The sequence below is a fragment of the Haemaphysalis longicornis genome, unplaced genomic scaffold (genome assembly GCF_048455015.1).
Source record: "Haemaphysalis longicornis isolate Haplotype H1 unplaced genomic scaffold, Haemaphysalis longicornis Haplotype H1 scaffold_12, whole genome shotgun sequence".
Classification (NCBI taxonomy): Eukaryota; Metazoa; Arthropoda; class Arachnida; order Ixodida; family Ixodidae; genus Haemaphysalis; species Haemaphysalis longicornis.
This window is the reverse complement of record NW_027526225.1, coordinates 13,181,507-13,201,345: the sequence shown is the minus strand read 5'-3', so window position 1 is coordinate 13,201,345 and position 19,839 is coordinate 13,181,507. Positions and strand designations below refer to the sequence as shown.

Genomic DNA, 19,839 nt, shown 5'->3' with positions numbered 1-19,839 from the left:
TAATGCAGCTCTTTTCCAGGGTGGCCGCCCGTGTGGTGCACGGGCATATGCACAAATGTTGAAATGTTCAACGATTTCTCAAAGACGCTTCGAAGGCATGGCAATCGTTGGTTCTCTCAACATTGAAGATGTTGATTCTTGCACTCTATCTCTTACTGGACATTTCGCGCGAGAAAGGCAAAAACAACCACGCAGGTTTTCTATTACGTTTTGAAGTGATTGCGTACTAATGTTTGGCAAACCTTGTCGGCACAAGGTTGCAGCGCGAACGCTCATTTCCTGGCAACGTTGTATAGCAGCCAATAAAATGTCATCAGGGATGCGCCGTAAGAAGATATTGTTCCTCTGGTGGTCTTCCAATATTTTGTGTGGTAGGGGAATTCAAGCAAAAGGTGAACAACGCCATAAAGTAGGCGCAATCCCAAGGCGCGGACGATGGTTGACTACGCGGGCGCGTGGCCCTCGTGGGTCGTAAGCGGAAGCGAGGTCGAAAAGTACGATTCCTCGCCACTGCGCGCGCCACCTCGCCGCACTTCACAAATCACCGTTGATGCGTTCCACTCGACACGAATGCAATGTGTGTGCAAGGTTTGCCTCGTCGACCATATGTCCAACGAGTCAGCTCGCCATAGCTCGGTGGCTCGATCCGGAGGCTTGGGATCCGGACAGGCCCATGTCCGGAGAGAAGACCCGGCGGCGCCACCGGTTGGTGATCGGCTCCTCGACAGCCACGAGATTCAAGCGGCCCCCACTTAGCTGCCTCCTCCAATGCGTCCGTTAAAAAAAACGGAGGCAGCCCAACCCTTTCCCTCTTCTATAACACCGTAGTCCTTTCCACCGCAGTGCCCTCTGCACATTATAATGTGGAATAAACGTGGTTTCATTCATTCAACGAGTCAGCAGCCCGGACGTGGACTGTCCGGCACGCGCAATGGAGCGGTCAGCCTCGCTTAAACAACTTGGAAGGAGCGCCGCATGCCTCTGTGAAAGACGCACTCTTCCCGGACGGTCACTGGTTCACCAGGCGGGACCTTCTGCGCCTGGTCCTTCAGTTTCTGTAGCACACAAGCCAAGGAACTCGTGGTTAACCCTTTCAGGGTCAATAACGCATATGCACACCCCCGGCAAACACCTCCAAAATGATCAATGACGTGCATGTACGTCATCGCTTGTATGTTTAAAAAACGCGCCTTTTCCTATCATTTTTCCCGCTTGGCATGTGCTGCCACACTGCGGAAAACTCGAATTTTTTTCCTGCGCGGGTAGCTCTTCTTGTTTAGTTACGCTTTATTACAGCGGTGCGCCCGCTATCGCTTAGACATCAGATAACGCGCGAAGGCGCGGTGGATGGTTTTGGCTTTGTCCTTCGGGTGCTTTCCGCATCTTGCGTCCGCAAAATTGCGCTTCTCCTCCTTCTTACGCGCGCGAAACTTCCTTAGAATTTTCCTTGTGGTACTAAATGAATCAAGCACACGAATGCAACAACACAAACGATTTTTTGTCACTTTATGATCACCCTAAAAAGTCGCGACAATTTTTTTTGTCGAAATAGATTTGTCCGAACAATTTATAACAGCAATAAAAAATAGGTCATGGGGGGTCACAATTGGCAAAAAAATTTCACCCTGAATACGGCTTGTTGCTAGGGCGGAGCAACGATTGCTGGAGCTGTCTGAAAGGCTAGAGTCCGTCTGTTCACTAACTGCTAATCACTCACTCACTCACTGCCGAGATTCCCCTTCGCATGCTGCTCAATTTATTTTGCTACAAGGAGACATTTGAAATATACCCTCTTTTATCGTTAATGAAATGTTTTGTCTGCTGGACATTGAGTTGCATGCACCAGCCGATTACTTTGGTGATTCTTCGAAAAGAAAGTGTGGGCACTTGAATTCTAGCCACGATTTTAAGGATGAAGCAAACAATGACAATCAATGCAATAACAATAACAATCAATAACAATAACAAGAGGCAGAGAGAATAGTCTTTAATGATACTGATAAGGCTATAGCCTGGCAAAGGCACCTAGCTTGCTACACCAGATGCATGAAAGCACACTACAAACGTGGGATCTGTAAGAAAATAGAGCAAGTGGACAAGCAGCTCACACATTTGTAGTTACAGGTTTTCACGAAATAGAAACGAATTTATCTGGGTAACGGCACACACCTGGCTATTGCAATGTAAACTCATTATAAATCAAACGATATCTAGTGTGCGCGTTCACAAAAAAAGTTGACCGCGTAGCTGTTCACTTTGTTTGCAAATGTCGTCGAGAGACACTAGTCTTCTGCCCACTCCTGCAACGCAAATGACCTTTAACAGCATAGCTGTTTAGGCCGACATAAATCCATCCCGCGTTGACAGAAAACCACCCCGAGCGCACGTCAGCGCGGAACGCCCGGTGAAGGCCCGGCGTCTCCTAGCGCGCAGTGGCTGTAGTAAAAAAAAAAGAAAAGAAAAAAAAGAGCCGGAGCTTGCACTATGGGGCGCAAGGCTTGAAGAACAAGGCTTGAAGCACTGAAGAACACGCCACCACTCATTGCATTGGAATTGAAATTGTTTATTTACATGTTCCGCCGTCGCTTTTCACTTTGGCAGTAGTAGTAATCGTCATATCCACCTATATTGCCGTCTTCCTTTTGCATGACTGTCGCGCCCGGATCGTTTTGCCCGCAGGCTTTCACATTTCTTCCAAAGTCGAGCGCGTCAGCACGCGCTAGAACGCTAGAACCGGCGGCAACGCGCTTCGCAAACTGGGCGTCTGACAGACAGACGGACGGACAGACAGACGGACGGACGGACGGACGGACAGACAGACAGACAGACAGACAGACAGACAGACAGACAGACAAACGGACAGACAGACAGACAGACAGACGGACGGACGGACGGACGGACGGACATTTTCGAGTTAAGTAGCCGAAGAAAGGCTATGATTTTTAGTACTATGAAATAGCGCATAAGGAGGTAATTCATTTCATGGTGCACAAGTTCCGCCACCGAATGGCCCACCAGTGAAGGCTTTCGCTAGTGGGGAATAAAGTATAGTTTCTGACAGCGCTTGGACACCACGCCCCTCATCTAGCTCGCCCACAGATCGTCTCTTCAAAAGTTTGACTTCTCACTCAGCGTGGAATACTGAATGCATCTATTCTATTCAAAACCTATCGTGATCTCGGCCGGGACTCGTATGAAATGATAACTTTCGCTCCCGCTACAGACGGGGCCAACGAGGGTGACTGAAGCGTGGCCAACGTTTGAGTTCCGGGCCATCGCCACTGGAAAATCCTCCGTTCGCCCAAATAATTCCGCCCATTCCCGAAACGCTTCCCGCTGCCGGATGCTTCGTGGCAACTCATGACGGCGAGTTTTCAGAGTCCGCATTTGTACGCGGTTGCCTTAACGCGGTCTCTTTCGAGCCTGGGGTTGGCAATATGTCATTGTAGTCCGTTCGGGGATCACTATCACCTCGGTGGGAAGAGCAGGCTTCAGTTTTCACTCCCAACATCCTTTTCTGCGCCCTTCTGGTCAGTCCATGCGCTTCAAGAAACCGTTCGACCTCACTTTCATTTCAGTCCAAGTCATATTCAAGCGAGCGCGGACCCGAGGTGCCTTTACGGCTGATGTCATGGCGCAGCGGATATACTGTTAGAAAGAGATCCCTCTCCCTAAGAGTGCCGCACACGGAGTTCATTCCCAATGCAGCAGGCATCTGCGCGTTTCCGGCAGTCTAAATGTCGAGCAACTTCTAGTAATTAGTAATGAGTAATTAGTAACTAGTAATTAGGCCACTCTCGCAGAAACTAGAGGAGCAGCTCCTTCGCCGATTTGGAACTGAATGTAAGCGCTGTCAACGGCCACCAGCCGACGCAACAATCGGGTGCCGAATTTTGTAGGAGTCGACACTGGCTCGCCAGTGGGTTGGCATAAGCTCGTCTTATGATTGATTGATTGTCGGGTTTAACGCACCGACGCAGCGCAGGCGATGAGGCGCTGAGCAGTAGAGGGCTCCGGATTAATTTGGACCACCTGGGGATCTAACATGCGCGCCAATCTCGTTCACACGGGCGCTGTTGCTTTTCGCCTCCATCAGAAAAGCGGCCGCCGCGGCCGGAAATCGAACACGCGACCTAGTGCTCAGTAGCGCGACGCCTTAGCCTCTGAGCCACCGCGGTGGGTCATGAGCTCGTCGTGATGTTGTATTCTGAATAAGAATGATGTTTTGCAATTTTAGAACGGAAAGTTGCGCTGATTGTATCTGATTCATATTTAAAGCGCAGACAGACGATACACACAACAAGCGTTCGAAATTGTGGCCTGAATGATTAATGTAGATAGAGTTACTGTTTACACTTTCGACCAGGGGTCTCCAATACGCGGCTGACGTTACCAGGCGTAAGCGGAAAAAAAGAAAAAATCGTGCACCCCTTTCGTCTGACGATGACGTTGTTTGAGCGGGAAGCTTTCACGTGAGGGGTTTCTTGGTTGACGTCTGAGTTTTGACTTCGACTTGCAGACGGTTGGCTTGTTGAGCTTTGACTTTGGCCTCGACTCGCACGCAGTTCGGACTGTTGATCGCAGCGGCTTTGATTTTGACCCTTCGCCATATGATTTCGCACAAAGAAAGCTTCGCTTTCAACCGTCTTCGTCGTTAGGCTGAGAAGTGCATGATCTTTCTGTCTAATTTTGCACGTCCTTCCACCCCCCTCCAATTCCAAACTGCTTCACCCGTGTCAGGACGGCGCGATCGGATAGACATCGACTTCATAACGCGAGGGACGCAGGTTCAACGACCACAGGAAGCGTTTTTCCCTTTCTCTTCACCAACGTCGTCACAGAAAGTTGGCTTTCCTGCATGTGAGTTTTTCGGTGCGCGAGGACGCCGCCAGTTAGATATATCAAGCTTCGCTTTAATACATTTAGACGGCACGAGGACATCGCCTAGCATTACCGACTCGGAAGGAACAGGCAGAATCGACAGTTGGGGTAGCTGCTTCTTTTACATCGTTAGACGGCGCTTGAACCCGATGGCGAAAGACGAGGCACACGACAGCGGCCTTGCGTGTCTCCTATTCTTCTGTCCTCCTGTTGAAGCGTTCTCTAAAGGAGCAAAAGGTTGTGGCGGTGCCATCGTCATCATTAGCGGTGCCTGGACGGGCATGTTAGTTTTGGCCACGCACCAGATCAAACATGGCTGGGCACCCGGGAGGCAGCGCATCTTCGGTACCCTCACCTGTGGCTGGGCCTGCATTTATATAAATTTAGGGAGTCGCATCAGCTACAACCGAGTCTGCTTCCTACGAGGTACCCACCCCCACGCGCCAAGCTCATCAGAGAAAAACCGTCCTGTCCAGGCGACTGCAAGCGGACTCGCACCCGCAGGGCACCCTACTAAAGGCGAGATAACCTGAGAATACAAGAAAAGAAATACAAGTATACTGCTCGGTTCCGAACCCCCTGTACCCCATGGTGCGGGCGTGAGTGGTTAACGACGCACCACGCATTGCCCAACCAAGCAAAGAGCAGTGGGAGGTCAAGCTCACTAGCCCCGACCTGCGATTGTGGACAGGGCGACGAGGGTGGCCAGGCCCCGCGGCACCCGGGGACGCCAAACGCCGAGCACGAAACACAGCCCCTCTGATCTGCACAATAACGTTTACTAATAGTCTACTACTACACTTGTGAACAGTACCATGTCGTTGGCGCGGACAGCTTCTTTGGGTTTTCCCCAGTCCGAATGGCTGGATGTACCGCAGCCATGATATTCGCTCCAGCCCCCAAGTTCCAGCCTGCGCCCCCCTCCTGTCCTGTCTCCTTTGTCAGCTTTACGAATCTTGGAATTTGTGAGTGTTTGAGTCTTTTGGAGTTTTGTTCTTTTTCCTGTCTGGGAAAGCTACATGTCGTTAGACACATTCTCGGTAGATCGTTTTTTTTTTTTTGGTTACAGCTGAAAACAACAGAACGACAAAGTATGAGGACAAGAGGACAAGAGTTCGACGCGCAAATGAATTTTGTGGAAGTTCTATTTCAAGTTTATCCTGCATATAATCTAACTTCCGCGTCATTTTAAATAGTAAATCTGATATTTTGATGCGTTGCAAGCTATGCCCAATTTCACGCGAGTATCTGCGTACGTAACGTTCTATCCGCGATCCCACCCTCCCTTGGTCGAGCCCCAGGCCTTGGCGCTTTTGATTTTGTCTGTACGGCAAAGCTCCTGAGGCGAGTTTGCGCGCACTGGTCGAGACGAAATTGTTTTTTAGGCATAAATTATGAAAACCAGCACAGTCTAGTTGCGAAGACTCGACAAAAAAGCAGTCTTCTCCCATGGCTAAGCAGGAAAAAAAAAATAAGGCCACATTACCTAGTGTGAAGTCTGCTTAAAACGGCGGAGCTGTCGTTCTCTTGTGTCGACTGGGACGCCAACGGGCGATCGGCGGAGAACGGCAGCACCATCGAGACGAAAATTCTATGGTTCGCGCAAAGGAATAGGCATGTAGCTAAAAGTCAGCGGCGGGAGGTTCCCTCCCCTAGCGGGAGGGAGGCGAACTTGAATGACGACGACGACGACGATGATGATGATGATTGCTTTTGTTTTCCCCTTTGTAGCGGGGTGATGACGTGTCAACTTACCAAAAAAGACTAATATACCTCTGTTTTATACTCTTGGTTTAATATTAGCGCTGCTTAGGGCAGGCACAAAAAGGCAAAAAATACTTTTTCCAGTTACAGGAGGGAGCTGTCCTAGGCAATATTCCGCTCCCTGCTTTTCGTCCACCAGCATTATAATCTTCTTTTCGTCGCCTCGACAGCCTTGAAGTTAACTTCCTCTGTGCTACCCTTAAATCCTAGGGCTTCTGGAAGCCGAATGTTTCCCTCATGTAGATTTGGATGGATAGTATCGCATTCTAACACTATGTGCCCCATAGTTTCGTTTCTTTTAAGCAGACCACGCATACTCGATCATTTTACGAATACTTCCCCACAAAGCTCTCAGTTCGCAAGCAACCTGCTCTATCCTCAAAAAGCAGCACACTGCCTGCAAAAGCGAACCTGCGTGGCCACTGCGCCCTCCATCGGTGGTTCGGGGAAGCGGTTTCTGCGAGGCCGCCGGCGGGTCTGGGAGGCTGCTCCCACCCCTACGTAACGCGCGACCTTCAGCAGATTCATGAAAAGGCTCGACCGACACAGCTCCGTGGGTAAAAAACGAGCTCTGTAAACATGCCGGAAATGTATGGCTTCTGTGAATATTTGTTGCGAACATACTTTTCTAACAAGTTTGTCTTGCGAAGAAGGTACGCTGCCTTGACGCTCACCTCTCCAATCCCCTTTCCCCTGAGGAGTGGGAGGTGCCGTTGACTAGTGGTCGCCTGGAGGACCCGGCACTCCTTGTAACCCGGCATCTTGTAACTCGTGATGTAGGACGGCATGGTCGGCACATGGCTTCCTGAACTACGGAACCACTCCTGCATTTACAGCTCAATAAACGTGCCACCTCTCTCCCTATCTTTCTCTTTCTCTTCATCGAAGCACCCAATGATAGCAGTCATCTGTAATCTTCAGATTGATGCTGCGAAGCTTGTATTTATCTATAGAGCTTGTTTACTCATTTTATTTGCACTGTTCCGGCTACCACTTCTTAAGCTTGCTCTGTAATAACTTTTGTGTGGCTGAGTTCATTTCCGTTGTAAGCTTTTTTGCTTGTGCGCTGAATTTATTCTTGCGCCCTACCAAACCTTTTGGGCGCTTTGTATAAAGCTTATAGGACATGCTTTTGCTTCAACACCGGCTAATGATAAAATTATTTTTTTCCTGTCTTTTGCAGGTAAGCGAAAGTGGATATCCCATGCCTTCACTGAATGCAGTTGTCCTGCCGGGCCGCAAAAAGAGGTAAATTGCAGGAAGACTCACCAGTCCTCCGGAATTGCCGCATTACGCGCACTTGTACTTGTTAAATTGGGTAAATGACTGACGTGGCAGTAATTACAACGCGTTTTAGCGCACACCACGGTTCCTCATTGCCAAGGTGTTCGCTGGTGCCAGTAAATTAACCGGCGAAGCTCCTAGATAGTGTTACAGGTGCCCATGTTGCGCTCATTTCTCTGATGCTTCTTGGCTCGGACCCCTCTTGCATAGAGTCGTGTCCAAGATTCTGCTGCCAAATAACTTCCCTTCCATACCCTCGACTGGAAATGCAAGGAACAAAACCCGACGGTGACTAGCAACAGACAATACGACAGCCGCGGCTGTAATGACGTAATTAAAGTGATACACGATGAGAGAAATTGAAGAGAGCACGGTTAGCTTTCCCACAACTTTCACGGGTATTTGCGAGCTTACCGCTTCACGTGCACGTGTGATATTTGGCTGAGGTCTGCCTGGCAGTGCAAGCTGAACGTCGCTCAGCTTTGTTTGTACTGCTCAAAGTGTGATGCATGCAGGGCCCCTTTCACTATGGCTTTTTTAATGGGATGTTGGCGATTTTCCCTCAAAAGGGATGCCAGCAACGCGTGCGGTAACATTTTTGGCGGACCTCGCATCTACATCATTGATTTCTTGTCACCAAGACTTACGTTTGGTCACTACAGGCGCACACCATTGCCGGAATGATACATGTGTAGTTAGCAAAAAAAATGACAACTTGCTGAGGATTTCTGGTTAGCCCAGCATTATCCAAGGAAAACTGTAATGGCGTGGTACTCAGCGGTGCTTGTGCTCTTTGTTTTTACGCCATCATGTACAATAATTTGCTTTCTAATGGTTCCTCGACGCCTATGTCGCGTCTTTCCACCAATTTCTGAGTGATGAGACGCTCGCAGTAACATTGTTGCGTATAAATTTCTGCTCCTGGAGTATTGTAGGAGTCGCTAATACTGCCAAATAAATAGTCGACTGTTGACAAATACCACCCAAATAGACTGTCCAAATAAATCAGACTTGCCAAACTAGACTCGCCAATTAAATAGTCGAATAAATAATAGACCCTTGATGGTATTTACCCCCTGCCAACAAGTCACCAGCTAACACCATACTTTTCAAGAACACACGCCTACAAGTTTTCATGTTTTTTTCGCGTACAGTATCTGAATGAAACTCTTTGTCAGAGCGTTAAGGCCTAGCCGTCTTGTAGCATTGCGTACATTTCCCAGTTGTATTCACTTTGTTATTGAAATATGTTCGTGGTGTACCACAGCTTACCGTTTTGCTCACTCTGATTTCGACCACATGTGGGGTCGGCTGTATGTACTAAATAAAAGAAACACCATAAATGAAACAGCTCGGCAAGGGCAGAGCCCTTAAATACGCTTAACAGTACCTCGGAAGCTACTGTAGCTCAAATTGGGATGAGGAAGTGGACGTGGTCTGCGCCGGTAATGCTGGAAACTGGCAGGCGCTCGAGCTTCAAGGCGACACAGCAAGACTGACAACTTCGCGTGGGGACTAAATCATATAATTCCGAGCCAAAGAATGGTCTATGGCATCGCAAGGCAGGAACGGCTGGAGGATGTTTAGACTTGCCGCTTAATGCGCTCGTACTGTAGTTGTTTCTATCGCTTCATAGTTCTACTCTGATTGTCCATTCCTACTTTATTTTACTTTACTCTTATGTACTTCATTGTGCATTTCCTTTATTATTCTTTATTTTCTGGTGCCCCACATCTTGCTCGTATTTTTATGACTCACACATTAGATTTCCAAGCTTGTCGGTTTTGCTTATTCATTGTACTGAACTAAAGGGGGCCGGGGCCTCTGTCCGGCCTTAGTCGCAGCCTGCCTCCTCGTACTTGCGAGGAAATGAAATCTTTGAAATCTTTCGATTTTAGAAATGTGGGGGAGGCCTTCGGCCTGCAGTGCGAACAAGCAGGTCGGTGATGATAATCTCTGTAATCCAGAATGGTCATTCTTGTCACCGTGCACTTATAAAGGAATAAAAATAATTTGTTATAATACGATTTAAGGAAATCAGCTAGCTGAAAAATGTAACCCGCATGTCCAAAAGTCAGATGAGTCGGGAGAAAAGGACGGTAAATCAGCCTTCTTCTTGTGCCTATAGTCCATTCACGCTATTGGCATGAAAAGTGACAGACAGGCGTGACTTTTCTTCTTGTGCCTATAGTCCATTCACGCTATTGGCATGAAAAGTGATAGACAGGCGTGACTTAGATTGTAATGACAACTAAGACCGCCCGGGCATAATTCCACGAAGATCCGCATGTACTAGTTTCAATGTAAAAGAACATTTCACCTATACCAGCTTCCTGGCCGTGCCAGCACCGAGGGAAACTAACGTCACGCGGAAACCACCTGCGCCAGAAAATTGTAATCGTAAGCTACACAGATTCCAGAAAGAAGTTGTACGTAAGACTGAAACCGAAGAATGCATCGAAAGCAGTACTTCCGAGGTCAGTTTCGCGGAAAAGCGTAAACACCACGGGCTGCCAAGTGCGAGCGGAAGTCCATCTTCTTCGTTTTCCAATCTTCTTCAAGGCTTTCTTAAAAAAAAGAAGAAGGGGTCTTTTCGCTTGAAAAAAAAATAGTAAAACGGGGTAAGGGCACATGGTTGGCAAGTTACGTGGTTGGCCGACGCGGCGTTCGGGCAGAAATTGCGTGCTAAAACACAACTATCCAGGAGTGTCATCTCAAGCGAAGATTGGACTTAGACGACGGTTTTTATTCGAACACAGGCCAGGCGAAATACTCAGAGACCCTTGAAAATTCTTACGCCTTGGAATGCGAAACTTTTACAATTTATTCCAAGCTATGCGATTGCGTACTCCTACTGGCAGCTTTGTGATGACTTCTTTACCTTCTAATGTCTTTGTTATCAGTGGGGTGCATTTCTGCCATGCAATCTTCGCCCCGTAACGGTCGTTGTGGTTTAGGCTGGTGGAGGTCACGCAATATTTTTGTGTACGTTCCTTTGTATCTTGTTTTGAGGCTTACTTCTGTGGGCGACCACGTTTCAGAGCTGCAGATGAGGTAGGCGATATAGGATCCACTACAGAAGAGACACTACCGACAGCAGAAGCGCGACCATCGGTGCGATTTTGTCCTCATTGCCATCGTTGTGCTCCATTTCCTATCGCTTCACTCGCCCAGTCGCCCCTGTTAGCCATTCATGTACATGCTGTTACTACTCCTCTACTTATTCTTCTGCTCCATTTGGTAATGACACGTACCCACTGAGGGGGACTCGCCAAGGCTTGAGGTTGGTCTAATAATTCAAAAAGTGTTCTTTAGACTTGGAAGTTAATGATAAAAAACTACACTCCTTAGGGCAGGGGCAGACAAATGACTGTACGAATCCGCCAGCATATGAGTCTCCCAGTAGCAATGATGAATTCGCGAAGGAGGAGGTAATTTCCTTTGCTTGCTTTGCCAAGGTAGCTAGCTCCGAATGAATGAAGAACTGAAGTTTCTAGTTCAAGTCTAAGGCGTTAGAATTTGATAGTAAGGTAACATTTTCTTTGCTCTGTGAAACGGCGGCATTAAAACAAATAGTGTTCTAATGATTTGGGTTGATTACAAAGCAACCATGCGACGTCTGTTGATGCCAATCATGACCTGCTCAAATATAGGTCTAATTTTGGAAGACGGCCCCTCATGGCTATGAGCGCCACTTCACACTGGCGGGAAACATAAAACGATGAACTCCATTTCACTTTTAGGTGACCGTACTCTGCTCTATCGAGGATGCCGTTTGACCGGCCCCTGAGTAATAAATATCTACGAAGACGTGCCACAGTTATAGCTGTATTTGGAACTTCTTCTTCTTCTTCTTCTTCTGTCTCCACATCGGCCGCCCTCTCCCCCTTTCTCCGGTACAGTGTCACGTTTAGGCTCTACAGGGCGGCCGCCTTTGAGATTTCAGAAAGAGTGAGGCCGCATTAATATTGTTTCCGCCAGTATATTGAGAAACTTTTCGTGGTTGCTCTGCTATATAAAACTCTGGTTGTTATATGAGCTAGAGGACGTGAACTCCACAAAAAAAAATTCACGCATCTCCACAAAGTCAATCATGACGAGTGGACGAAGCACTGGGGATCGTTCTTACCATAAATCACCCGTGGCATTGCCCACTCACGCATGTAAATGAGTGACAACGCGTGTGTACAGTATACACAATTTCAATCAAATCCAATCCAATCCAATGCTCCTCGCGTGTGCGCAACACTGTGTACACGGACGCCAAGCAACGGACAAAGTGAGGTCCTAAGTCGCCCCTAAAAAACACCGTTGTCCGGTTAAAGTCACCGTTTCTTCCTGCCAGTTGCGTTCCTATGGGTTCTTCCACGAAGCATGAGCACCGCTGTGCCTGATGACCCCTACGTTCTCAAACCCTCCCTGACGTTGCCCTCAGTGCACGCACAACCCATCCTATATTCCGGACTGGCACGACCACGGAGCTTACCGCACTTTCCGGCCTTGAACGCGGCCTTCATTCAGAGCGTGGGCGCAGACTGTAAATTGTGAACTCCCCTAAAGGTTTTATCCCCTCGGGAGGGCGCTTATTTTATTGCGCATTTTTGCCACGCTGAAAAACTCGCTCAAGGGCAGTTGGGTTGCCCGACGTGTGCAGGGCTTGGCTCGCGAGCCAGCAGATCGTCATCAATTCTCTGTGCTTGCGAAGCCAAAGTTCTGTGATATGTCCGTTTTTTTTTCTGTTCCTTTGTTCCAAGATAAAATCTAGGTGACTTTGGTTGTGGAACCGCAATTTGAGTGTCACCTATGTTTCAGCAACGCTTGGTGTCGGGAGAGGTGGTGTTACATTCATTGAAAGCAACTAGCGTTTGGCATTGCTTACAAAGACTGAAACAAACAAAAAAAAAACATCGCACAAAACCCACAAAAAAGCGCCGTTCTTTACGTCAAAGTCAGAGTTACGTCACAGACAGACATTTGGTCACATAGGATCCATCGTATGTGGTAGTTCGTCACATTGGAAACTTTATTCTATAGGCGCAAAAATAAATTTCATTGTTTATTTCCTGTTTATTCTTGTTTTCTTTTTATAAGTAAGACTTATAGTCTTCAATAAAATACAATACGCTGAAATCCGACGTCCCTCATATTTGGTTACATAGTACTGGCATGTACTATTGCTGCGGAAAATATTTTATTTTAATAACTCCTACGGTAGTCTTTTTAATTACTGTAAACATCTCTCATCAATGAACGCGGAATGGCTCATGATTGCACTTTCAGAAATCTTTATTACTGAGGAGCGTAACTTTCGTCTTTCAAGTTTCCCTCGTCTGTAGGCTTAATGCCGCGCCACTTCGCTAGTCTTGATACGAGTGTATACTCGGTTACAACTTAAGAACGGCACCAAAGTTGTGCCTCATCACCGCAGCCGGATGTCACTCCGCGTAGCACAAGTAGCGCGTTACTGGGAATATTTTGAACATGGCACGAGCCGTTTTTGTATCTTTTTGGACCTAATATGCTTATAAACTATTGCAGCGACGGCAAACAAACTACGTGAGAAAAGGCAAACGCTATCACGCATTCGTGGCAGTCTCCTTTCAAAACGCGCGCGCCCGTTGACATCCGGGTCCGTCACTTAGGCGGAGTGATACCGCACATGAGCTGGTGCCGTTCTTAACTTGTTCCCGAGTATAGGAAGAACCGTTGTGCAAAAGCATAGCACCATCTGGGTTACCAGGTCCTCAGGAGGAAAAGTCGCCGGGAAATTGCAGAAAGTCGCGAAAAAAGTCGCCACGTTGAAGCGAATGTTTGGAAAGGAGCCAGGAAAGGCGTCATTTCTACCAAGGTGATACTAGCAAGTACTTTTTGATTACCTTTGCAGAAAAAAATGCAGAAATTCCAAAAGTACAAAACCGTATCACATATTTTATTCGTTTCCTGTGCTCTGAGGAAAGTGACAGCGGTTGAGTACTGTCTACAAACAAGGTAAAATGTGCACGGTTAGGTGCAGCATTCAAAGAATAGGGATGACCATTCAAAGAATAAGAATGACTTGGAATGGGAGTTTGCTGCACACCGCACTTTACCACTTTCGCTGCCTCTTTACATTCCCATGCCTATTATACATCGTTGTATACACTTCCCTCCACTCTGCATGACATCTCAACTACATAAGCATTACACTTTAAACCGATGGCACTGCCTGAAGGCTTTGACGCTAGTCATACGACATCAGGTGCAGCATATTAAAAATAGCCAGGAATTTCGATTTGTTCCGTTACGTAGCGCTGCACGGTGGCGTGTTTGATGGACTGAGTTATTGAGACCTATTCTAGACTTGCCAGATAACCGTCATCTGCCTACAAGTTGGTCTTGTTCTGTTTGTTCAGTTTGTCTCAACAGCTGAAATGCAATGACAATACATGTCCGGCCCCCTTTGTGGAAAGTGGGGCATTTGAAGGGCCAGGAAATATATGAAATCAGCAATGCTCAAAGGAGCCAGAAAGTAGCCAAGTCGACACACTGAAATTTCCGTCGACACGAGGCTCGAAAAGTCGCCAGTTTGGCGACAAATTGCCCGACCTGAGAACCCTTAGCTGCGCCAGCTCCGTTGGAGTTTATTACATCCCCAGCTTTCTCACTCAAAATTCTGAGTTCTCAGGAACCTAGTGGAAACACTGCAGGAAAATAATATTTCGCGTGGACAACAGAGTCGACTTGGGCATGAAAACTGCGAAAGAAGTTTGAAGAACTCTACATAGTTTTTGCCTTACGCGCTGTCAAAGGTTACTGCCCATACGTTTCAATGGGATAATTTCCTTGGCTCCGGAACGTAGTAGCTTCAAGCGCACAACTTCAAACTCCGCGCAATGCACGCTGTCGCCGCCAGTATTAGCAGTGCCAAAATTCTTTAAATTGCACTAAATAACTGCAGGGTAATTCTTAACGAATTGCGATTAGACGGAAAGCTGCACATGAACCGGATGTCAAATAAAAAGTAAAATCGTGCAGGAAAATCCCCTCTTTTGTCTACAACGCAGATCTTTCCCATGCTAAAGAAAAGCCAGAATTACAGCACATGAGCAGCCTAGAAATCAACCGTCAAAAACAGGGGGGGGGGGGATTAATCCTCATCCCTGTTCGAAGACGTTTACCCCGTGATATAACACCCACATCTGAAATCTCACCTTCCTCACTTCCCACTTCGCTTTCCTGCTGGATCTTTCATTACTCACCCCGTCGCACCAACTGGCTTATGTCAAAAGGCCATGTATCCCGGCTAATTCAGCTAGCATGAAAAATAAAAGAAATATTAAACACCAGGAAACATGCCATCAGCCCCCAAATAATGTGGGCGAACGGATTAACCGCAGTAATTTGAACCAAAATGCCTTGCACGCTCCAAGATGACTTGGGAACATTTCGTCCGGGCTTCCGCTTGGTACGTACCACAATGTCTGGGGCCATATTTTCCGAGACCAAATCGTCCGCAACCCAATTGCCCTAGTTGTAGGGATTCCGTTGACAATGTGTGACGGAATGCCAACTATCCATGGCGCCTGCGATGACGAGTGTTTAGTTACCACAGACATATGCTACTCGTTGTTATGCCCTTAGCACATCTAGCGTGTTGTAACTGGTAGCGGTTTCGAATGACGCCTTGGGGTGAACGTGCACTTGCGCGCTTCAAAACAATGTCAAACCTGTGCGTCGCTCGCGCAACCATGGGATGTGTCGTTGTGCCCTGGAGAACCGAACACCTTAAAAAGGCCTTCTTCGTCTACCGTGGCTGTCGCGAAGCGTTGCTTGCTGAACCTTGTCAGTGGTTTTGGCGCGTTAAGAAACCCAAACATTTAGAAGGAATCATTCGGCAACCGTGGTAGCTTAGTTGTTACCATATCTCGGCAAAGTTGACGCGGCTCACTCAAACTCACTCACAAATTTGTTTTTAAATCGCCACTCACTCAAACTCGGACTCATCTCTGAGCAGCGCATCTGTGCTCACCCAAACTCAAACTCACAGTGAGTGCAAAACTCAGAACTTACTCGGACTCAAAACTCAAAATGTACTCAGCGCTCAAAATGTACTCCAACTGAAAATATACGCAAAACTCAAAATGTACTCAGTGCTCAAAATGTACTCCAATTCAAAATGTACTCAAAACTCAAAATACACTCAGAAGTCAAAATGCACTCAAACTCAAAATGGACTCAGAAGTTCTCTCTCGTTCTCAGGCGTACTCAAACTCAGTCGGGCTCAAACTCATCAAACTCAAACTCACCATGCCACGCTAGCCTCGCACTCACTCACTCAAACTCACGTGTGACTTTGAGTCCAAATGAGTCTGAGTGAGTGGACTCATGAGTGGGTCCGCCGACCTCTGGTTGTCACAGCACCACATGAGCACGATGGATTCTAAAACTAGGCGGTTCCCTTTTGAGACAGGCGGCTAATTTTGCATCGCCTCATCATCACCGGCCACCATCCAGCAGCTAGCTAGCCAGCAGCCAGATCTGTGATTCGTGGAATATTAGTAGGCAAAATATGTTTAGCAGTGCGAACTTTTTTGCTGTAAAAACCCGAACATTGGGAACGAGTTCGCAACAGAAGTGTCTTCTCATCCGTGCCGTCATAACGCCTGTTTCATCGTGATGCGTTTGAAAAAGCAAAGACAGGGTCACATCTCCGAAACTTTTAATGCTGAGTGGGTCGAGTCAAGCGCCGGTCCAAGCTGCTCGGTCTGCCGCAAGAGGGCCGAGAGCGTGAACCGGTAGCCAAGTAGATAGCGCCACATGGCACATTCTGGCTACACATTTGCTGCGTTTCGATCTTGGCGGCCGCGCGTTAGTGGAAGGTGTACGAGTGGCAATACATGCTAATGAACTCTTTCTACAGCCACGATGTGCATCAAGCTCTTCTTATTTGAGGAGAAAGCCTTGAGTGCCCCATTCTGAAAAAAAAAAACGTCGTCGTTGTTGTTCGTCCGTTAAAGGAAAAGGCCACCGCTGTAAAGACTAATTGAAAATACAAGTGTCTGCCTCTGAAATTCGAACCCTGTCTCCGCAGTAGCACCCAATTCACTACCACTGCGCTATTTTTTTTTATTAACCGCTGTGCTGTTTACACATGTTCGCAGTGGTGGAACAAAGGGTGTTGTGTCGTTGTTGTTGCTCATTAGCCCCCGCTTCACAAGATGCACAAAAACTGTGAATCGGAAACGTAAATGTGGCAGATTAGCGCTTGCCACGTGATACCTGGATGTGATTGCATGTGAGCAGAACAGGTGCACAGGAGTCGTGTAGAACCCTGATCCTAGGAAAACAATGGTGGGCGCCACTTTGCTTGTTGGCTTAGTGTGTGGAGACAGAGAGAGAACAATCTTTAATGAGTCTGGCGATGTCAGCCGAGCTAAGCCGCCTGGCTCGCTACGCCGGGTGAATGCAGTGTCAATGATTATTATAATGATGAAGAGGAACACGCATGATTTGGACTATATACAAAGTCTGATCAAGGCTTGTGGCTTTTAGATAGGTCATTAAAGCTTTTCTGGCACGACAGGCACGTTTGGAAGAATTCCAGGGACCTAATACGTCCCTCACTTCTAGCCCTACGGAGAGCGGCCGGCCCAGAGACACTGCAAGACACACTCTCTGTGTACTAAACGGCGCACAGTCACATATTAGGTGTTTCAGATCTTCACGCACATCACACTGCGGGCACAGTGGCGAGGTGGACTGGTTGATTTTGTTACAGTAGTGTCGTGTGTGCGCAACGTTCAACCGCATACGGTGGAGTACTGCTTCATCATGCTTGGATATTCCAGGTGGCATGCTAAAGCTACAGTGCGGGTCGATAGAGTGGAGGGGCGCGTAATGATGGGCTGCGTCTGTCGAAATCGAACGCTGCACGCTCCATGCCACGCTGGATGCAAGTGCTGAAACATACGTCGAAGAAGCGAGCGCTAGGAACGAGATGAATACACAGTGTAGCACATACCAAATGCGTCGAAGTAATTTGCGCCAAAAACAAGGAAACGAAACAAATGAACAAGAAGCGCATGCGATGTAGCATTACAGAAGTTGGGATTTAGTATCACAGGACTGTTCCCTTCAAATCACATAAGCAGATTTAAGTGCACCGAGAAATGTTACTGCAAGCTAGGTTTACTGCGTTTGGCACGGTAGGTCAGTGTGTGCTATAGCTCGTGTCAGAGTTTCCAGATGGTGAAGTACTGCACTAGATTGGAAAAATCTAGTGAACTTTTGGAGTTACTGGGTTTTAGGCGCCCGTATGGCTACACCAGACAATGAAAATAGGTGAAAAGCTTGTGTGACTGCGTTAAACCATGGTTTCCTTTTCATGAATGGAAGCTTTTCCCGTTCCTGAACACAAAGAGGCACTCACATTATCGGACTGCGTGCGTATTCAAAGGTGCTGCATGGGGATTTTGGGTTTCCGCCCCTTTCTGAATGTAATGGAAACTGCGACGTTTTGTACGTCAAACAAACCAAAGCAAATAACATCTTCGGGAATAGTTCATCCGAAGATGTTATTTGCTTTACGAGATGGGTCTATCGGAACCCTTCTCGTATTCTTTCATACAACTGTTAAAAGAACTCCGCTGTTCCGCCCCAGTCATCGAAGGGTAGAATCGCCGGTTTTGGCACAAACGCCCCGGGTTAAAGCCCCAGCAATAACAGTGTATTGCTAATACCCGTAATTTTGTATTCTAACGCGTTTTTCTTAGCTCAATTTTGCGCCCTATTTTCGTAAGTAAAGGTGGTTTGTTATCTCTTAGGGGGGTTTAAAGGTGGGGCATGGCATATCAGCGCAACTAACTGACTTTTTCCACCGAAAGAGATTACCACCTCCCCCTAGACCTTCGTAAGATAATACGGGGCAGATATCAGGAAGGCGCGTCAGTGTGGCTTATGGCAAAGCCCTGCGGGAAGACGTGCCCTGAGAGCACAAAGTGAGCACGTGAAAGAAGCCATCATCCGAAAAATAAAGATTTGCATATTCTCCAGCGGCTCAGCCTGAAAACACAGTGTACGTTGAGAAATTCACGGCCCGGGAGCGCAACCAATTCAGGGTACCTGTGTACGCTTTTCCCGTTGAGAGGCTCTGTCGTAGAAAACAGTGAAAACCAACAAAACCCCAGGTTAAACTTCCCATTTTCTTTCTTCGCACGTTCCGACGGAATTAAAACCAGTGCTCGACCGGCCAGTCAGAAAAATAACGAGACGTCTGCTGAGCAAAAGAAAAACAGAAACATCTGTACCTTTCTTCCTGCAATGCCACCAGTCTTTCGCCACGCCGCCATTTTCATCCACGGACTTCATTCCATCAAGTGGAAGAGCCTTTTTAAAATTCCCTAATGTTCCCTTCATCGCGGCACCCGAAAACACCTCATTACCATGATTGCCCGCAAAGCTTCCTCGTTTGCTTTTTGCATGACCGTTGGGAATCCACTTTCCGAGTTTTGGGCTGGGCTTGGCGGTAAACAATGGGGGGTCCTGGTTGGCAGGCAAATGAGGGGGCGAATAAGATGGGTGATGAATTTGGAAGAAGCGCGTCTAACGAAGAGCGCCCACACATTTCCATGGCGAACAATAAAAACGCTAACATTGAACAGAACATGGTTGGCTGTCTACTCTAAGCACGTCGCACGATAACGAGGGCCTTAGTCGAAAGTGCTTGCATAATGTAGTGGAGGAGTGCACTTCACTGAAAGACGGCCGAGATCATTGAATGAGTCAGGGGAGCTTCGAGGGAGGGAATGTAAGAGCACTATTTTTACCTCCGCCTTGTGATGGAAGTTCGGCCCTCCATCTTGGCGGTAAAGCCAAACGGCAAAAACTCTGCATGGTGCTTAATTTGTGAATAAGTGGCAAATTTCTTCGTTC

The 19,839-nt window shown here is 47.6% G+C and overlaps 1 protein-coding gene across 3 annotated transcripts in view; it reads left to right on the top strand.

Annotated features, from left to right (window-relative positions):
• Positions 1-19,839, top strand: part of LOC144162421 (ATP-binding cassette sub-family G member 8) — a 399,408-nt gene that overhangs the window by 178,965 nt on the left and 200,604 nt on the right. For 2 of the 3 annotated variants that reach the window (XM_077692942.1, XM_077692941.1), the window contains exon 2: positions 7,829-7,893. The exons of the other annotated variant lie outside the window; for it this stretch is intronic. Coding sequence is in view for 1 of the 2 variants with exons in the window: in XM_077692941.1 (XP_077549067.1) it covers positions 7,829-7,893 (65 nt within the window). In the remaining variant the exon portion in view is untranslated. The remainder of the gene's footprint in view (positions 1-7,828; positions 7,894-19,839) is intronic. 3 annotated transcript variants of the gene reach the window in all.